At 38.2% G+C, this 20,253-nt stretch overlaps 2 protein-coding genes across 5 annotated transcripts in view; one reads left to right on the forward strand and one right to left on the reverse strand.

The window, feature by feature from the left end:
• IL18 (interleukin 18) overlaps positions 1-8,987 on the reverse strand; it is a 29,347-nt gene extending 20,360 nt beyond the window's left edge. For all 3 annotated transcript variants that reach the window (XM_081543421.1, XM_081543419.1, XM_081543420.1), the window contains exon 1: positions 8,826-8,987. The gene's annotated coding sequence lies outside the window, so the exon portion shown is untranslated. The remainder of the gene's footprint in view (positions 1-8,825) is intronic.
• Positions 8,988-11,246: 2,259 nt separating this feature from the next.
• Positions 11,247-17,240, forward strand: TEX12 (testis expressed 12). Of its 2 annotated transcripts, none has more exons than XM_081543422.1 (5): positions 11,247-12,515; positions 14,560-14,638; positions 15,347-15,458; positions 15,538-15,589; positions 16,356-17,240. In XM_081543422.1, the coding sequence occupies exons 1-5, from the start codon at positions 12,190-12,192 to the stop codon at positions 16,498-16,500; spliced, it is 714 nt and encodes a 237-aa protein (XP_081399548.1). In that variant the 5' UTR covers positions 11,247-12,189; the 3' UTR covers positions 16,501-17,240. The 2 variants fall into 2 exon arrangements, with proteins under 2 accessions (XP_081399548.1, XP_081399549.1); XM_081543423.1 differs by having other exon boundaries at positions 12,507-12,570.
• The last annotated feature ends 3,013 nt before the right edge of the window (positions 17,241-20,253 follow it).

The following is a 20,253-nucleotide window of genomic DNA, read 5'->3' on the forward strand; positions in this document are numbered from 1 at the left end:
TTTTGAATGATAGACTTTCCAGGTAGAGTATTCTTGATTGGAAGTTTCTTCCTTTCACCAGTTTGAATATATCATGCTACTCTTTTCTGGCCTGCAAACTTTCTGCTGAGAAATCTGCTGCTACTCTTATGGGGCTTTTTTGTATGTAATAAATTGCTTTTCCTTTGTTGTTTTCAAGACTCTCTAACTTTTGATATTTCAGTTATAATGTGTCTTGGTGTCTTTGGATTTATCTTTTTTGGAAACTTCCTGGACTTCCTGGATCTGGGCGTCTATTTCATTCCCCAGGTAAGGGAAGTTTTCAGCTGTTATTTTTTCAAATAAGTTTTTTGCTCCCCTTTCTCTCTCTTCTCCTTTTGAGAATCCAGTAGTGTGAATACAATTCTGCTTGATGTTCGTCCCACTGGTTCCCTAACTTCACTTTTTAAAATTTGTCTTCCATTTTGCTGCTCTGTTTGACTGATTCTTTCTTTGCTTTATCTATTCTGCTGTTGAGTCCCTCTAGTGTATTTTTCAGTTTAGTTGTTGTCTTCTTCAGTCTGTGACTTCTGTTTCGTACTTTCTTCTATATTCTGTTTGTTGATGTTCTTACTGAGTTCATCCATTTTTTTCCTGAGTTTGATGAGCATCTTTATGACCATTACTTTAAAATCTTTATCAGGTAAATTACTTATCTTCATTTCATTAAGATTTTCTCGTGGGGTTTTATCTTATTCATTCCTTTGAAACATATTTTTCTCATTCCTCATTTTGCTTGACTCTCTGTATTTGTTTTTATGTATTAGGCAAAACAGTTATCTCTCCTAGTCTTGAAGGCATGGCCTTGTGTAAAGATGAACCTTATTGTTTAACCATGCCCTAGTTCTTGGCTGTCACTCAACCTTTGTGGTTGTCCATTCAGCCTGATTTATTCTTGATAGGTCCCAAGTGCTGAGGGACCTGTGAGTATTTCAGAGGGAGAGACCTCAGTTAGCACCTAGCTTCAGGTTGATTAGAAGCCAGGCTGCCAAGGAGCAGGTTCTGAGGTATGTAAATATATATTGCCCTGTGGGACTGTAATTGTCAATTCTGCTAGCCTCCAGATCTGGCCACATGAAAGTGTCCTTTTGACTATAGCTGGCAAAATTTAGGGCTCTAGTAGTGTGTGTGAGATCCTTTCTGGTAGGTGCTGGTGAACCGCAGCAAAGCCAAAGAAGAGTGCAGAGATGGTTCCCCTATAGCTTTTAGATGAGAGATAAACTTGAAGTGTGCTCCTCGGCCTGAAGCTCCAGGACAAGTCATTAGTCCTTTTTCACAGGGAGACTGGAGGTACATTTTAGTCTGCTGTCTGCAGTATCCTGAGGGTAGAAGTCTTCTGAGAACTCCCCATCTGATTATTTCAGATTCATGGGACCCAGAAGTGCATTCCCTCCAGCCTCCAAAATTAAGAGGTCTAGGAACACTCCCCCATGTGGGCTGTGTACACCTGCCTGGCCTTGGCAGGGCCAGGAGAGGAATATGGGGGTGCAGTGTGCCCAGTGGTATTAGCAGGTTATAGGGAGAGTGCCAAGATGGCACTCACCTGTGCCAGTGCTCGCAAGATAGAAGGAAAATGCCAAAACAGCACCTGCCAGCGTCTTCATCCAGGTGGAGAGAGTACTAGCAAGCTCCTGTACCTTCCTAAGATGCTTTAAGATCAGCAAATGACTCTTCTTTCACATTTGGTCTGGGTGCTTTTCAAACTGCTACTTTTGCGATGGGTCCTATGGTAAATAAGTCTGCACGCAAGCCCTTTAAGAGCAGAATCTGTTTCCTACAGCCTTGTGGTTCTCCTGGCTATAAACTCTCCTGATTTTCAAAGCCAGATGTATTGGGGGCTTATCTTTTCAGTGTAGTTCTCGAGGGCTGGGGTGCCTGATGTGGGGCACTGACCTCTTGCTCCTCAGGGGATAGCTCTGCTTTACGTTATCAGTCTCTATTGTGGGTTGCTGCACCATAAGTGGGGTTCTTGGTGAAACCAAGTTTCTCCATATCCTACCCATCTGGATGTGGCTCTTTTATCCTTTCTTGTGGAGGAGATTCCAGCTGGTTTTTAGTAGGTCTTTTTCAGAGGGAATGGTGTATATGTAAATGTAGATATGTTGTCTGTGCAGGAGGTGAGTTCAAGATCTTGTGAGGCCACCATCTTGAACTGACTGTCCATTTGGTGGCTATTTAACAGTTTTATCTAGATTCAGTTCATATATAATATATAAGCATACATATATGTATATATACACATATGTATGGTTTTTATTTTACATTTATTTTATTTTTTAGAGAACCACATGATTCTCCATAAACATTGTCTAAATTAAAAAAAAAAAAGACAAGAATTGAGAGAGTATCACTGAAATATATGCATCATCATATGTAAAACAGTTAGTGGGAAGCTGCTGTACAACACAAGGAGCTGAGCCTGGTTTCTGTGATGACCCAGAGTGGCAGGATGGGAGTAGGAAGAAGGGAGGCTCAAGAGGGAGGGGAGATATATATATATATGAATAAACTTATGGCTGATTCATGTTGCTGTATGGCAGAAAGCAACACTACATGGTAAAGTAATTATCCTCCAACTAAAGAAAAAAACAAGAGAAAGAAGGAGCTTTTGGAATATCTAAGTGCCTTGATGAAAGGGATCAGGGCAAAGTGGAGGTGGGGATATTGAAAATAAATGGCTGAGATTTCCAAAGAAAATTATACCTTCTAGACAATTTCATAAAAATATGACCTCAAATGTTTTAACATGGTTTGTAAATATATCCTTATTATTTTTTCCCTGCTAGAATGTAAATTCCGTAAGAGTAGGAACATCATCAGCTTCAGTTTTGTGAACCTGGTGCGTAGTAGACGTCTGATAAATGCTTGCTGAATGAATGAATGAATATCTAAAATTATAATAAAAATAATGCCACAATAACCTGTTTGTCTCAAGAGCTCCTGAGATGTTTAAAGAATAGCCTCATTTACAATATGCCAGCGTGAAAGCAGATATTTTTACCAGGTAGAAGAGACATTTCTCTGTGGCAATAGTGTCAGCAGTTCACAACTCACTTGGCCTACCAGCTTTGAAACTGTCATTCTAAATAAACTATTTAATTTGGAGTTCACATATTTCATTTTGCCTATAAAGTGAGACTATTATTTTTATTTTAAATTTGTTTGATTCTGCCTAGTTCAATTCAAATAAATGCAATTTGCAATGTAGTTAAGTTTGCCAAAAGCTTGAAAAGGAGAGTAGGCTAAAGAACTTGAACTTTTTTTCTGAAAGTACTGATTTATTTTCAATAGAAGAAAGACATGGTGAAATTTATATTTCAAAGAGCTCTCTCTGGTACCAGTATAGAAAATGGATTTGATGAGATATTAATAAATTTGGAGAGAGGCCAGAAAAAAGCTGCAGAAACAATTTTAACAAGTTAAGAGTTGACGAGGCTACAGACTAAGGCGGTGGCTGTAAGAATGATTCAAGAGAAATTAAACAACATTTTTTAGCTGATTAGTTTCGGGTCAAATGGAAAAAGGAGGAACTGAGGATGACTTCAAAGTTTCTGGCTTGGGCAATTTGTTGAGTGATTACCTCATTAAGAAAACAGAATGAAAGGCAGGCTTGAGTAGAAAATTATTAAATCAGTTTTGCAAATCTAAGAGATAAGTATCACGGAAGTCAAAAAGCAAAGGAACTTCAACAAGAAGGAGCTGGTTGGAGTCAGAAGCTGCAGAGTCCATAATTTAGATACAAGCTTAAACTTGTTCATTGAATTTGGCAATTAGAAATTTTTGATATCAGTAGAACAGTTTAGGGCAAGTGGGGGAAGGGAAGGCAAGCGGACAAAGATCTAGAACAGAATGGGATGAAAAAAAAGTAAAGATATTGAATATAAACTGTTCTTTTAGGAAGTTTAACTATAGAGAGAGAGGGTGGAGGTTACTGGGGGATGTATAACTTGCAAAATACAATTTCTGGCTCCAGATCCATAGTCCCAACTGTAGGATGTACTAATGAATTACCTTCTCAAGTATGTACAAATAACCTGTCCCAAACTGAAACCTGGGCTTCCCAGGTGGCAGAGTGGTAAAGAATCTGCCTACCAATGCAGGAGACAGAAGAGATGCGGGTTTAATCCCTGGGTTGAAGATTCCCTGGAGTTGGAAATGGCAACCTGCTCTAAGATTCTTCCCTGGAAAATTCCGAGGACAGAGGAGCCTGGAATAATCCATAAGGTTGCAGAGAGTTGGACACGAACGACCTACTCAACCACTGAAACCTGGGAGTTCTTCTCAATTCCTTTGTTTAACCTTCTCCTGTCTCAAAAATACCATAGATTATAACTCAGAAATGTGCCTAGAATTTGGTGTCTCCTCTCCATCTCCACCAGCACTATTTTAAATCTAGCCTTTGTCATTTCTCATATCTTCTATTTTAATTTCCTCTCCTTGCTTTTTCCTTTCAGACTCTCACTCAGGCCGAAATTTCCCCTCCCTTTTTTGCCTGCCAAACCCTTCTTCACTGTTTATCCTTTAAGTCACAGCTCAAACATTTCCTCCAGGAAAACTGACTCCTCCACACTTGGCTAATCCTTCTCTCATCAGTGCCCACAACCTCCTTCCTGTGTTCATGCATCTAAAATAGTTCTTATTACCCTGAATTAAGATTACTTTGATTACAAATAGGTCCGGCCATCTTCAATCTGAGTTTATTTAAGACAATGAGATGCCTTTTGGGTTTTGAATCTTCAGCACCTGGAAGAGCTTATCACACAGTAGGAGCTCAAAAAATGTTAAATAAATGTTTGCTATGATAAACCTTGTTGCCATGACAACACTGTGTGAAGAGACTAGTAGAACATTTTTTTTCTATCTTAAAACTTTAACTCTGGGACTTCCCTGCTGGTCCAGTGGTTAAGAATCCACCTTGCAATGCAGGGGGGACATGGGTTTGATTCCTGGTCAGGGAACTAAGATCCCACAGACTGCATAGCAACAAAATCCACGTGCCACAACTGCTGATCCCAGCAACTAAGACCTGACACAGCCAAAAAAAAATAAAACAAAAAAACTTAAACTCCATCTGAGAGCCACTAAGAAAGGGAAAGAATAGAGAAGTCTGAAGATATATTTTTAAAAATAGAATTTCTCAAATATTCTTCTTCTTTTTTTCCTCTAGTATTAATAGTTTTACTTTCTCTTTTATTTCATGCAAGTGTTTATTTTGAATTCTTTATTTTCTTAGCACTTTTTTTGTTAGATCTTAAAACATCTAGATTATAAGTAGTATGTTCCTCTTCCTCTCCCACCGCCCCCAATTTTCCTCTTTTCCTTTCTCATCCATGTTCTTTGCTTTCTTTAATCTATAAAAATTATAGGTCCCATCAGATAAAAATGCTTTGAATATTTCAGGCTAAGATTCCGAGATTATTGACTTTTTCTTTCTCCAGACAGATCCTTCCAGGAATATGTAGGGATAATTGATTCTTTGCATCAGTCAAAAGTCTTAGTTATACAAGCCTTGGAAACCAGCCAGAGGCTAGTGAATGGTAGAAAATCATTCATCTATCATAAATGGTGATTAAACCACATATGTTCCAATCTTTTCTGGGGTAAGTCATTTAATTCTGAGGGCTTCAGTTTCCTCATTTGGACAAGAGAGTGTTGAATGGCCAATATTTGAGTTTTTTTTCCCCCAGCTCCAGCATTCTATAATTCTAGATTCTAGTTAAGGTGGCAGAGAAAGAGCCATTTATATGTGGCAAATGCCCTAGTAACCACTTCCTCATAATTCAAAAACAATACATACCAATGGAATATTTATTAAATAGCCAGCTTTATTAAGCCACTTGGAATTTAAAAATATCCTATCAGATTAAAAGTCGAAATGTCTTGACATTTCTCCAAAGAAGACACACAGATGGCTAACAAACACATGAAAAGATGCTCAACATCACTCATTGTTAGAGAAATGCAAATCAAAACCACAATGAGGTATCATTTCACACCAGTCAGAATGGCTGCTATCCAAAAGTCTACAAGCAATAAATGCTGGAGAGGGTGTGGAGAAAAGGGAACCCTCTTACACTGTTGGTGGGAATGCAAACTAGTACAGCCACTATGGAGAACAGTGTGGAGATTCCTTAAAAAACTGGGAATAGAACTGCCATATGACCCAGCAATCCCACTGCCGGGCATACACACCGAAGAAACCAGAATTGAAAGAGACGCGTGTACCCCAATGTTCATCGCAGCACTGTTTACAATAGCCAGGACATGGAAGCAACCTAGATGTCCATCAGCAGACGAATGGATAAGGAAGCTATGGTACATATACACAATGGAATATTACTCAGCCATTAAAAAAAAATACATTTGAATCGGTTCTATTGAGATGGATGAAACTGGAGCCCATTATACAGAGTGAAGTAAGCCAGAAAGAAAAACAACAATACAGTATACTAATGCATATATATGGAATTTGAAAGATGGTAACGATAACCCTATATGCGAGACAGAATAAGAGACACAGATGCATGGAACAATTTTATGGACTCTGAGGGAGAAGGTGAGGGTGGGACGTTCTGGGAGAATAGCATTGAAACATGTATATTATCATATGTGAAACAGAACACCATTCCATGTTCGATGCATGAGACAAAGGCTCAGGGCCGGGGCAATGGGATGACCCAGAGGGATGGGATGGGGAGGGAGATGGGTGGGGGGGTCCAGGCAGGGGAACACATGTAAACCCATGGCTGATTCATGTCAATGTATGGCAAAAACTACTACAATATTGTAAAGTAATTAGCCCCCAACTAAAATAAATAAATTTATAAATAAATAAATAAATAAATAAAAGTCGAAATGTCTTGAAATTGAAAAGCAATAACGATTATGTTTACCTTTGCTGTGGAATTCCAATTCTGTGGAATAGGTACAGGATGAAATGAGGAAGCATGTTACCTAATTCCCTAAAATCAGGTAGGTAATCATCTCGACAGCAACAAGGTCAAAATCTAACTCTTCAGTTCTATAAGTCATTTTGTCCTTCAAGATTTTGCCATCTTATGAAGGTAAGTATGTGGGCATGTTAGAGGTGGGGAGTGGAAGAAGACTCAGGTAAAAATTTAGGTAAATATTACATGCTAAAAGGTGTACAGTATATAATCAACTGCTAAATACAGACTCAAAGCAAGAAGCCAAAATAGAACTGCTGGATTGACCTTGTGTGAAAAGGATAATTGAATTTAATCCTGATTTCTTGATTGAAGAGATGGAGTATATGGAAGAGCATTTAGGTGATAGCTAACACCATACTGTGGTGAGAGGTGGACTGAATGGAGCTAGTTTTTTGACTGTAGTGCAACAACTCTGCTGTCCTGCAGTGAACACACGGTAGGATGGGTTAGACTATAGAGGGCTTGGAAAATCACATAGAACGTATTTAATCTCACAGGCAATAGGAAAGCAGACTACTGAGCTGGCAATGACACGATGAAAAGGATTAGAGACAGACTATGAAACTATGATAAGAATTCATGAATGAATTAATATAAGAATTCATAATACTTACATAGGGATATTATGGACAAGCCAGATTTAAAAAGATATTCTGAAGGAAGATTTAATAGAATTTGAGATAGCTACATGTAGGCACAGGCTTCCTGGTAGCTCAGATGGTAAAGAATCTGCCTGCAATTTAGGGGACCAGGGTTCGATCCCGGGGTTGAGAAGATCCCCTGGAGAAGAGAATGGCAACCGCTCCAGTATTCTTGCCTGGCGAATTCCAAGGACAGAGGAGGTTGGTGGGTTATAGTCTATGGGGTCGCAAAGAGTCGGACACAACTGAACAACTAACACACATACATAGATGGCATAAAGAAGAATTTAAGTGTCCTATTTTTTTGTTATTCATACTTCCAGATGAAGATATTACTCAGCCCTTTCCTTGCTGTGAAATAAAATTCTCCTGGGGAATGCTATAGTATTGTCCAATGTAGCCCAGCATAAGGGTGCTGATGCAGATTCCATCAAGATTTTGTATTAATAGGTTTTGGTTTGCTTTTAAAATAGTTGATTCAGAGTTGAGGCTCCCTTTAAAGAGAAGCTTATTTATTTTAACATTCTAAAGCAGCAATTCTTGGGGGTTCATGAGGTCAAAGAAATTTTCATAATAATTCTAAGATGTAATTTGTCATTTTCACTCTCATAAGTGTACAATAGAGTTTACCAGGGGCTACATTTTGTGTGATATTGCAAAGACTGAATGCAGAAGCAGATGAGAATACACCTATTTTTTTATTAGGCCAGATGTTAATGAGATTTGTAAAAATGAAAACAATTTCACTCTTCACAGGAGATTTTTTTGCAATATATAGTTATCCATAATTTAAAATGTTATTTAGTTATTTATGCTAACATGTCATGTCCCTATTGTTATCTTCAAATAAACAGGTCATTATTTTTTACATTTCTCAGTTTTAATTTCTAATATAGCAAATGACAGTAATACAATAAATAACCCAGGGAAACAAAAATTCTTCAGGATCTTCAATAATTTTTAGGAGTATAAAGAGGTCATGGGATGAAGATGTTTGAGAACATTTCCTCTAAAGTGATACTCTCCAAGAGTGGCTAAAGAGAGAAAAAGATTTTCCTCTGACTATGCTATCTGTGTACCTTATGTTGTTACCAACTAGTCTCCCATCATAGTGATGTGAGAGAAGTTAAATTCCTCTCAATCGCTTTTCTATCTTATTACTTACTTCTCATCTCCATGCTTGAGTTTCTAAATAGCAAGTAATGATATTTCTTACCTGTGCTCAATAGCTTCCTAGGAGAGCAAACGTGATCTGAAAGGTTTGAGGTCCCTTTCTTTTCCTTATGGGAGACGGCAGCCCCTTCAGCAGCCGAAGCAGGCAGCCAGGGGGGCTGAAAGCATCGGAGAGCAGAACTCTCCGCTCGTCCAGATCGGATCCGAGGCTGGGGAGGAGGGGCCCTAGCACTCGGGAGAAAGGAGGAAGAAGGTGGAGGGAGGAGACTGTTCTGGCACGCCTAGGACCCGCCTTCAAACGTGGGCTCTTTCCTAAGGCAGTGAAACCTGAAACAAAGCGTCAGAGAATAAGGATATTTCTTTTAATATAAAATCACGTTAATGAAATCATTTCTTCTGTTGCAGTTCTGGCCCTTCAAAGTTTGTACCTCTTTCCAAAATACACCCAAACACTTAAAAAAAAAATTTTTTTAAAAGCACCAGCAGTTTTCTCACATTAATTTTTCTTTTGAGACTTTCTATTCAGACTTTAGCACATTTTCTCATCTAACTGTGCTGAATACCATGGGATGGCAAAAGCGGAACACGACTTAACAACTGAACAATAACAGTGCTGAATAATCAGCCCTAGGAGGGTAAGTCCTGTAATGTCATCACCCCACCTAAATAAAATGTAACTGGTAAAAAGCAGAGTGTTACTATCACAGCCTTGAAAATAACTAACGGAAACAAAGTTTCTTAGCCAATTTTCTCTTGAACATGTGCTGAATTGTATTACCTTGCTAGCAAGGGAATTAGCCCAGTGATTTTTTTTGTTTTCGCTTTTTTTTTTTTTTTTTTGCCAGTTCAGAGACTGTATAGAAACAGAGGGGTTCTAGAATTATGAAATGAAATGTTTATATAAACAACTAGTTGAGGTGTTTTTGTTGTTGTTGCTTGTTTGTGTGTTTTTTTAATTGTCACCAAGAGAGGGTTTTCATTTCATAACATCAAAGAAACATTATGTCCACAGCAGTGATTACAAAGGAAGTCTAAGATAGGATTGGTTGAGGGTGCTTGGTACAGTGATTATCAGAAGGAAAAAAAAGCACACTTAAGAAACCAACATAATATTGTAAAGCAATTATTCTCCAATTAAAAATAATAAAAAAAGAAGTGTATGATGGGACTTCGGACTTCGCTGGTGGTTCAGTGGTTAAGAATCTGCCTGCCAATGCCAGGAACATGGTTTAATCCCTGGTCTGGGAAGATTCCACACGTCCTGAGGTAACTAAGCCCGTGCATACAACCACTGAGTGCAGGCACCCTAGAGCCAGTGCTTGGCAATGAGAAAAGCCACGGCAACAAGAAGCCCATGCAATGCAACTACAGAGTAACCCCCAGTTGCTGCAACTAGAGAAAGCCTGCACACAGCAATGAAGACTCAGCACAGCCATAAATGAATACATTATTTAAAAAAACTTAAAGTATATTACTAAAACTGATGACAAGTTTCATCCTCTGTATTGTTCAGTTGGGTCGATTAGCACAAAAGCATTAAGTAGAGTCAAACTGTGATTTGAATAAGCAGAACACCAAGCAAGTTAATTTTAAATGGCCCATTACCAGTATTTCTCTCCAGTTGTAAAAGTGCATAATGCATAATTTACCCATTTCTTACTTTTGGGACAATCATTTTTTTCTTTGACATAGAGCAACCCAAATGTGTCTATGTCCTACCTACTTCATAGGGTTATTTGTGAAAATTAAATGAGAGGATGATAGCTCTTTGAATATTTTAAAGTGCTGGACAACTATAACCCTCTGCACCCTCCCATTTACTCTCACTCATGTATTTTATACAATGGAAAAAAGATTTTAAAAAGAAGATGTCCATGCTGCTGCTGCCAAGTCGCCTCAGTTGTGTCCAACTCTGTGCGACCCCACAGACGGCAGCCCACCAGGCTCTGCCATCCCTGGGATTCTCCAGGCAAGAACACTGGAGTGGGTTGCCATTTCCTTCTCCAGTGCATGAAAGGGAAAAGTGAAAGTGAAGTCGCTCAGTCGTCCAACTCTTAGTGACCCCATGGACTGTAGCCCACCAGGCTCCTCCGTCCATGGGATTTTCCAGGCAAGAGTACCATGGTATCCTCTTAATCCGATGTAAGCATTTATGTATTAGGTGGAATCATTTTTCTTAGCCCAACGTGCTCTAGTCCATGGGGTCACAAAGAGTCGGTCACAACTGAGTGACTGAACAACAACACAAATTTTTCCTGGAAATATTTTAACAAGTTCAATATAACTACCTGTTTGGCTATCATACAATGTGAAGGCTGGGAGAGGAATTAGATCAGTATTTCTCAGACTTTTGGATTTGATGGACCATTGAGAATAATCACAAGAGTAATGATAATAATGAAAAGATAAACATTGATTGGATAACTTTATATTTTACCAAGTAAGGGTATTAAAAAAATTTTTTTTAATTTTATATTTTTATTTCTTGAGAGGACACTTGAACACAAAAAATTTAGGACATAGCATTAGAATGAAAGAATCCTTTAAAGTGAATACATTATTAAAAACTCACAATGTTTCCATTCATTTTTATCACAAATATGGAATGTTTCAATATACATTGCTACCAGACCTCAGATGGTGATTAGAATCCTTAAAAAGACTATCAACTGTGTTGAGTTGCACCGACTCTTTTTCAATTCCACCGACTGTAGCCCTCCAGTCTCCTCTGTCCATGGGATTTTCCAGGCAAGAGTACTCCAGTGGGTTGCCATTCAGCTGCACACAATCATGGGGTCTAGTTTTATTGAATGACTTACATTTCACAATAACAGCAACTCAAGTTAAACTGAGTCCCTTTTCCCTAGGAGTTGAAACAATCAGCTTTTTCACAAACAATAAAGATATACACACAACACTTACAATTCTTTATAACAGTAACATTTAAATAAGCCGGGGTGGTGGAGGGACACACTAATACTATGTATACGTTAAGTATAATTTGCTAAGGTGCAAGATTGTTGACCTAGAATTTACAGGAAGTGTTATTGACCTTTGTTTTATGAGGTGATATGCTTTTTATTTTCTTTCACAACTGAACATTAAGTGTAGAATGTCTATCTTTTAAGTTGCAGGTCAAAGTCACCACATTAAAGAGCCCAATGAGGGTAAGTTTCAAATACGTGAGCCACGTGTGTTACAAAATATTTTTTTGGAAGCTGTCAATGAAGTCGACTAAACTGAACATCAAGAATTGGAATTTTCTAAAAAACTATAATTCCCAAAGTTTGCTTGCACCAAAGAAAAGGAGGTGAAAGAACGGAGTTTCTGGATACAGAAATCTCGGCTTGCTGAGCCACGGAAACTCAGGTTTATACCGTTCTTGCAAACAGACCATCTGCAACAGGATGTTACTTTTACTTGGAAAGTGGTGGTGGTGTGCTCCTGATTTGTGTTCCTTGTCTGAGGTTTCTGGGACACACTGCCTTCCTCTGACAGTTCTTCCTCGGTATTTCTTTTTGAGGAACCATCCTCAGATCTCCCTCTTCTCCTCTAGACAAGCACTGGGGAGCGAGAGGAATTTTGTCTCACGGAGACGCCAAGCCGAAAGGCCTGCTGGGAGAAACCCCCTCTCAGAGGAGGCGGTGTGGGCGTGTCACGTGACCTGCGCGCTGCCTGCCGGGAAGGCCAACGCTGCAGCCTCCTCATTCCCGCGCTTCGGCCTAGGAGGAAGGTATGGACAGCCGACTGATGTTGGAGTAGGGCCGCGGAGGATGAATGCCCAAAGGGTGTGACTGTGTGTGAAGCGAGGCAGTGAGAGGGGGATGCTTCCTCGCAGGGTTTCTAGTGGGGCTGAAACGCTAGTGGGGAGGAAAGGGGAGGTGGGGTGTGAGGTGAGAATCAAGGTAGGTGTGGTGGCCTGAGGGCCCCCGTGGGAAGAAAGAGAGGGTGAGGAGAAAACGATTGCTTAAGGCCGAGAGGTAGTAGGTAGTACTTGGTAATAACGATGGCACAAACGCGTCAGGTTGCACAGCCAGGGTCCAGGGCTGTGAACGGTATTTATTGAAGGCAGAGGCCCAGTCTCTTGACCGCGTTCAGCTGAGGCCTTAAAGTGAAAGTAGTGAAAGTGTTAGTCGCTCAGTCGCGTTGGACTCTTTGCGACCTTATGGACTTTGGCCGGCCAGACTCCTCTGTCCATGGGATTCTCCAGGCAAGAATACTGGAGTAGGTTGCCATTTCCTCCTCCAGCTTATCTTCTTCACCCGGGGATGGAACACAGGTTTCCCGCATCGCAGGCAGATTCTTTTATCTTCTGAGCCAACAGGGAAGCCCAAAACTGTGACAGAAAAAGTCATCTGCTTTTTACAGAAGCAGAGTTACCCAATTAAAAGAGTTTTGGTTTGATATACATGCATGTTCTTTGAGTGGAGGCGAGAAGAGATGGAAAAGGAAAAGGAAAGAGAGAAAGAGGAAGGGAGATGAGAACAAATCTCATGTTGGCTTCCCCGAAACAGTCTCAAACTTCCCAAGGCAAAGTGAGCACTACTGTGCATGTGTAGTATTTTTCTTTTTCTTTTTTTTTTTTTTTTTTTACAAATTAATGTTAATAGCGCTTAAGTTTACATATTAGAAAGATACTGACAGCAGTGTAGAAGCACAGTTTGGAGTTTGCCAAACAGATATCTTTATTGTTTGTTGCTGCTGTCTTTCTGTCATATATATGATTCTTAAATCTGATTAAGCAAACTGATTCATTACAATGTTCCAGGTCCACATAGTTTCTCAAAAAGCAAGCAAATTGATAACTGAGTGTTGACGGAATTCTCATCTATTAAGATGAAGAGATTATATCATTCTAGGTTTCAACATTGTCCAAGTTTAATCTTTCAGGCTCACAGGGTAATTATCTTCAGAATTTTTGGGAAAGCAATTTAAAACTAAAATTTAATGCTATATGAAGGTAAGATAGGACGATAGAAAGAGAAGTCTCTTTTAGACTAGGAGAGATCTTGCTTCTAGTCTCGCCCAGTTTTACATGTTTGCTTTGGTCAGCTATCTCTGCCTCTGTTTTTTTACATCTGTAAAACTGAGATTGAATTAGATGAACTATAGGATTTTTCAGGCTTCCCTGATGGCTCAGTGGTAAAGAATCTGCCTGCCAATGAAGGTGGTGCGGGTTTGATCTGTGGGTCAAAGATCAAACTGTGGGTCTGGAAGATCCCCTGGAGAAGGCAGTGGCAACCCACTCCAGTATTCTTCCCCAGAAATACCATGGGCAGAGGAGCCTGGCTGGCTACAGTCCATGGGGTCTTGAAAGTGTCAGACAGGAGTTTGCAAGTAAACAACCAGTCAGCAAGATTTGTTTCACCATTAAGATTTTGTGAAGGCAGAAAAATCTTGAATAAATCCTGAACCAAAGTAGAAAGTGCCAAAAGAGACTAGTTTGATTGTCTGTAGAGGGAGTAGGAGAAAATCACCAGAGCGGCAGGCTGGCCCCAGGTGCTCTACCACACAGTTTGAACTTCTTCTGGAGCAATGAATGGTCAGGGGAAGGTTCTTTTAAGTGTAGGAATGCAGTAATCAGAGTTTTGAAAGATTGCCCAAACAGTAATTGGTAGGATGGAACAGAGGAGGGATAATTTGAGTAGTTTAGGTAAGTGATGAATAATGAGAGCCTAAACTAACAGTGACAGGAGGTGTGGAAAGACAGGGAATGATTCAAGAGAGCTGTATTGTGGAGTATGCACCTAAAATTGGCATTGCTCTAAACTTTGCAGTTCCTGCCTCCAGAATATGATGGCAAGGCACCTTGTAAAACCTGATACTAGAAATTGCAAGAGACCAAGAGAGTTAGAGGTAATGTTTATGTTTGTGGAGCTTTACTCTTTTATATACTTCTCAAATTTATTTAAGATAATTCTGTTAATAAATGGAATTTAATGTCTTCATATTCCCAGAGCTGGTGTTGTCCCAGCAGGAACTATGTTGATTCCAGCAGCCTTTTCCCTAAGTATAGGCTTCCAGGAAACTAGTGGGAGGTTTCTTTGCGGTAATTTGTGATCTAGAGACAGACGTGGGTTCATGCCTTTTGATATGTAGGACTTTAAATAATTATTTTGATATATATTAATAAATAGGATACCTAGGTACTATACCTACTGAAATTTTTTGAAAAAGAGTACTGTATCCTGCCATTCTTCACTGGTGCCCCTACCAATTGATCTGTTTACATTTGAGACATTATTTGTTCCCTTAAAGATTATGTTAGCTTGCAAAAATTTGCAAGCATATGGCTATTACCCAAATGAAAGTTTTGCTCTTTTGCTATGGCAGCATCTGCTGGCTCGAGATTCAGGAAACTTTTTCATCAGGGGATTAACAGCATTTTCAAAGTCTAATGTAAACTTACAATAAAATGAACAAGTGATTATTGGGCCTAAATTTCCAGCATGCTTGCTTTTTTCTGAAAGATGTTTTATTTGCTGTTTTCTTTTTTTTACAGAATATATGTATCTTAAGGATCTTATTAACCGTTTGCCTATTTCCTTTACTTTCTTCTGTTAGCTTCAAATGCCAGATAGTCCACAAATGTCCTTTCTTGGAAGATCAGATTCTTCTTTGTTTGAAAGCTCTGGACTATTTTATAAAGATGAAGCCCTGGAGAAAGAGTTGAATGGTGATGTGTATTTCTATATATTGATTTTATAATATGGAAACTTTATTATAATTCATAACTTAGTAATTTTTTTAAACAGATATGAGCAAGGAAATTAATCTAATGCTGTCAACATATGCAAAGATCTTAAGGCAAGTACTTATGGTATATTCTTTTGAGTATTTTAGACATAGAAGTTTTCTTCTAGAAACTCCATGATGGGAGTTTAGCTCAGGCTCTAAAAAAGCTATCTGGTAATTATAATTTTCAAGTTTTTTTATTCTACCTCAGTTTCTTATAATAAATTAGCTGGTTATTTTCAAAGATTAACTTTTCCACTAAATATCCTTTGTTTCAATACTCCCAGAGGGGAAATGAGGCTGGATATATTTTGTTTTCTAATTAGATGATAAAACACTTAAAATTTTATGAAAAAATTTTCAGAAAAGTACCATTTGGTGAAGTTAACCATAATGATAGAGTGATACTGAAGATAAATATTTATATTTATGACATATTAAACATTATCAATATATATTTGAAGGCTGAATTTAAGTATTCTGTTGACCTGAAACTATCATGTTTTATAACGTGTTTTTTGGAGAACTACTGGGCAGTCACTGTATTTAAAAATAATGGTTTGTGTGGCTGTTAAAATAATGTATGTAGTTTAATATTAGAATTATAATGTTTAAGATACACATTCTTCTGTGTCAAGGGACTTTGAGTAGTCAAAAATATTTGTGGAACTAATTTAACTTTCATTGAGCAGTTTTGGCAAATTAATGAAGCCAACTACTGTACAAAGCCATTTAAATGAAATAGCTAATAAATAAAGCATAATAAAGCACATCACTATGATGGTGTGTTTAGATGTTATGACTATTTGGTTTAACACAAAACCTTGTTTCCTCTTAGTGAGAGAGCAGCAGTAGATGCAACTTATGTTGACGAGATAGATGGACTCTTCAAAGAAGCCGATGCTATTGAAAACTTTCTAATACAGAAAAGAGAGCTCCTGAGACAGAGGCTTACAGTGATTGCAAACACACTACACAGATAAAATTGTGTACTTAAAATTTAAGATGAGAATTTAAGCTCATTACTGTTTTAATGAAAGAATGACATTTGTGCTCTGAATGTGCTCTAGTTGGTAAAAAAAAAAAAATGTGTATACCTTAAATGTAGAAGGGGAAACTTCTTAAATTTCTTTTCTAGATTTAAAAGGAGCATTAAGTTGGACATTAATATGAAGTATGTAGCCTTTCTTTTGAAGTCTAATATTTGGCATATTTTGTAAAAGTGTAAACTTTAAATTTTTTCTTAAACATCCTAGTCCTTCTTAAATTTCTAAAAGACTCAGTGGGTTAATTTGATAATATTTAACAATATCATACTTTTTCTTTTAGAATATTTTGTTTAAATAGTAGATGAAGATTTAAGATGTATTTCATGGTTAACATTGAAAAGAAATTAAAACCCAAAAGTAATCTGTCAATTTCTCAATATGTAAACTGCTATTGTTATTTAATATTACCATTTGATTATTTTCATTAATATTATTATACAATGTTAATAAAAATTTGTTTTATTATCATGTTGTTTTTATTATCATATGTTGGAGAAAGAAATGGCAACCCACTCCAGTATTCTTGTCTGGAATATCCCATGGACAGAGGAGCCTGGTGGGCTACAGTTCATGGGGTCAGAAAGAATTGGACACAACTGAGCGACTGAGCACAATAAAATTTTGGTTTAAAATTATTATCTTGTGATAAAATAAAAACTAGAAATTTCTAACCAGAACTTTATATGAATTGAATTTTTTACACATTAACGGTATCAATGGTGCAGTTAATGAAGAATATTTAGAAGCCTTAGCAAGCTATGTGGTATGGGATAAAGATTAGTGGTCCAGAAGTAAAGAGACTGGTTAAACAAGTCAGCCTTAGCAAGTCATTTCAGTCCTGTTATAATTCAGGAGCTGAATTTGGACTAGGAAATCTCTAATATTTTTCTAGCAGAAAAATTCTCCCTTTGAGGAGAGTTTGCAGGAGAATGGATACACGTATATCTGTGGCCCAGTCCCTTCACTGTTCACCTGAAACTCACATTAATGAGCTATACTCAATACAAAACAAAAAGTGTTTAAAAAAAAATCTTTGTTGGAAGGTACTATGACTTTAATGAAAACTGCTAATATATATAATTTATATGATAACTATATTGATCAGATTTTAAAAAATCACAAGACTCACTGTTCAATCATATAGATAATTCCATCTACTATATGTGTATTTTGCCTATATAAGGAATCACAAATTTGGATATGTATTTGGACAGTACCACAGGGAATTTGGTATTCATCAGGTGGACAGCATGTTTGCCCTGCTGCCTTCTGAATGTTAAAATCTCATTTCATCAGTTACTAGCTTAAGGCATATATACCATGTCAGATAAATATTCATACTTGAAAGGATTGAAAACAATAATGTAATATTTACTAAGTATTTTGGTTACAGTGGAAAAATTATTTGGCTCATAGGCAGATACGTTAATGGCACAGGATAGGTTGGAGGTCAGTAAAGATTAGAAATAGGATTTTAAAAACTAAATGCAACAGGAAGACTACATTTGAGTTGATATGACAAATCAGCTGGATTTTGAGTTACTCCGTTGCCTTACAGGGTTCTTTAACTGTGAAAATGACTGCTAGCTTGGGCAGAAGCTAGCATCATTAAGAAATGTCCTTGAGTTATTTTTTATTAAATATTTGTTATTAATGTAAAAGATAAGGCTAACGTTTCAGAGTAGATTTTGATTTCATATTTGTTATACCTTTTTTTTTCTTTTTGCTGTGGCACATGGGATCTTAGTTTCTGACCAGGGATCAAACCCATGCCTCCTGCATAGGAAGTACAGAGGCTTAACCACAGGACAGCCAGGGAAGTTCCAATATTTGTTATATCTTAATAGGGTCACCATTGCTCAGTATCTGGTTCTTCCCAGTGTAGGTTAAATTTGATCATTTCATTGGGTATGTGCTTAAGACTAGGGAATGACTTTTAGTCACAATGTTATTTACTGGTCAGAACAGACACCTCCTGGGGAAGAAGTTCGTGAAAGTCTAAATAAGGCTTATTTTTAAATCAAACTTGGTATCTTTGGTACCATCCACATGAGAATAATTATCTTACAACTGGAAACATGCTATTGCAGGAATATATTTGCCCTTTAATTTACACTTATACTCATTTCAGTAAAATTTTGTAAGTTTATATGTTATTTTTCAATAACTACAAATCAAAATATATATTGAATTTCTTTATATCATGATCTGCTAGACACTGTAGGGAGTACAGAACTCTTTGTTCTCCCTTCTGACAAGTTTAATCACTCCTTTCTTGAAATACAGTTACATGTCTTTGCTAGGAGGACATGATACATCAATGTTAAAAGTATTTCCTGGAACACCAGGACTTCCCTGGTGTTCTAGTGGATAAGAATCCACCTGCCAATGCAGGACACACAGGTTCAGTCCCTGATCCAGGCAGATTCCACATGTCATGGAGCAGCTAAGCCCGTGTGCCACCACTACTCAGCCTACATACAGGCCGTAACTACTGAAGCCCATGTGCCTAGAACTTATGTTCCACAACAAGGGAAGTCACTGCAATGAGAAGCCCGTGCACTGCAACTAGAGAAAGCCCGTGTGCAACAATGAAGACCCAGTGCAGTCATAAATAAATTCTGTGGCATTGCTATTAACTCCTTTTAGTGGGAGTTAGTAGAAGGCTTTGGCAAGGGGATCACAGAGGTAGATTTTGAAATGGGTTTTTGAAAAGCAAAGAGGGAGGGTATTTCAGTCAGGGAAAAGTTTGTTTAAAGGCACAGAAGAATAAAAACACTTGGCAAATCATTTTACTGGGCTGAGAATTCAGAAAAGGGAATAATGTATCATCTACACTGCTAGATGTTAGAACTGGACATGGAACAACAGACTGGTTCCAAATAGGAAAAGGAGTACGTCAAGGCTGTATATTGTCACCCTGCTTATTTAACTTACACGCAGAGTACATCATGAGAAACACTGGGCTGGAAGAAGCACAAGCTGGAATCAAGATTGCTGGGAGAAATATCAATAACCTCAGATATACGGATGACACCACCCTTATGGCAGAAAGTGAAGAAAAACTAAAGAGCCTCTGGATGAAAGTGAAAGAGGAGAGTGGAAAAGTTGGCTTAAAGCTCAACGTTCAGAAAACTAAGATCATGGCATCTGGTCCCATCACTTCATGGGAAATAGATGGGGAAACAGTGGAAACAGTGTCAGACCTTACTTTTTTGGGCTCCAAGATCACTGCCGATGGTGATTGCAGCCATGAAATTAAAAGACGCTTACTCCTTGGAAGGAAGGTTATGGCCAACCTAGATAGCATATTTAAAAGCAGAGACATTACTTTGCCAACAAAAGTCCGTCTAGTCAAGGCTATGGTTTTTCCAGTGGTCATGTGTGGATGTGAGAGTTGGGCGGTGAAGAAAGCTGAGCGCCGCAGAATTGATGCTTTTGAACTGTGGTGTTGGAGAAGACTCTTTTTTTTTTTTTTAATAAATTTATTTATTTTAGTTGGGGGCTAATTACTTTACAATATTGTAGTAGTTTTTGCCATACATTGACATGAATCAGCCATGGGTTTACATGTGTTCCCCTGCCTGGACCCCCCTCCCACCTCCCTCCCCATCCCATCCCTCTGGATCATCCCATTGCCCCAGCCCTGAGCATTTGTCTCATGCATCGAACATGGAATGGTGTTCT

The sequence above is a fragment of the Giraffa tippelskirchi genome, chromosome 11, assembly GCF_054371585.1.
Source record: "Giraffa tippelskirchi isolate mGirTip1 chromosome 11, T2T-mGirTip1v1.2.pri, whole genome shotgun sequence".
Taxonomy (NCBI): Eukaryota; Metazoa; Chordata; class Mammalia; order Artiodactyla; family Giraffidae; genus Giraffa; species Giraffa tippelskirchi.

What these genes read in the sequence shown, in the direction of transcription:
- TEX12 (XM_081543422.1), top strand. Translation starts at nt 12,190, where the DNA reads ATGTTACTTTTACTTGGAAAGTGGTGGTGGTGTGCTCCTGATTTGTGT. An exon ending in CCTGGAGAAAGAGTTGAATG is followed by an intron (nt 15,459 to 15,537) that starts GTGATGTGTATT and finishes TTTTTTAAACAG; the next exon opens with ATATGAGCAAGGAAATTAAT. An exon ending in ACATATGCAAAGATCTTAAG is followed by an intron (nt 15,590 to 16,355) that starts GCAAGTACTTAT and finishes GTTTCCTCTTAG; the next exon opens with TGAGAGAGCAGCAGTAGATG.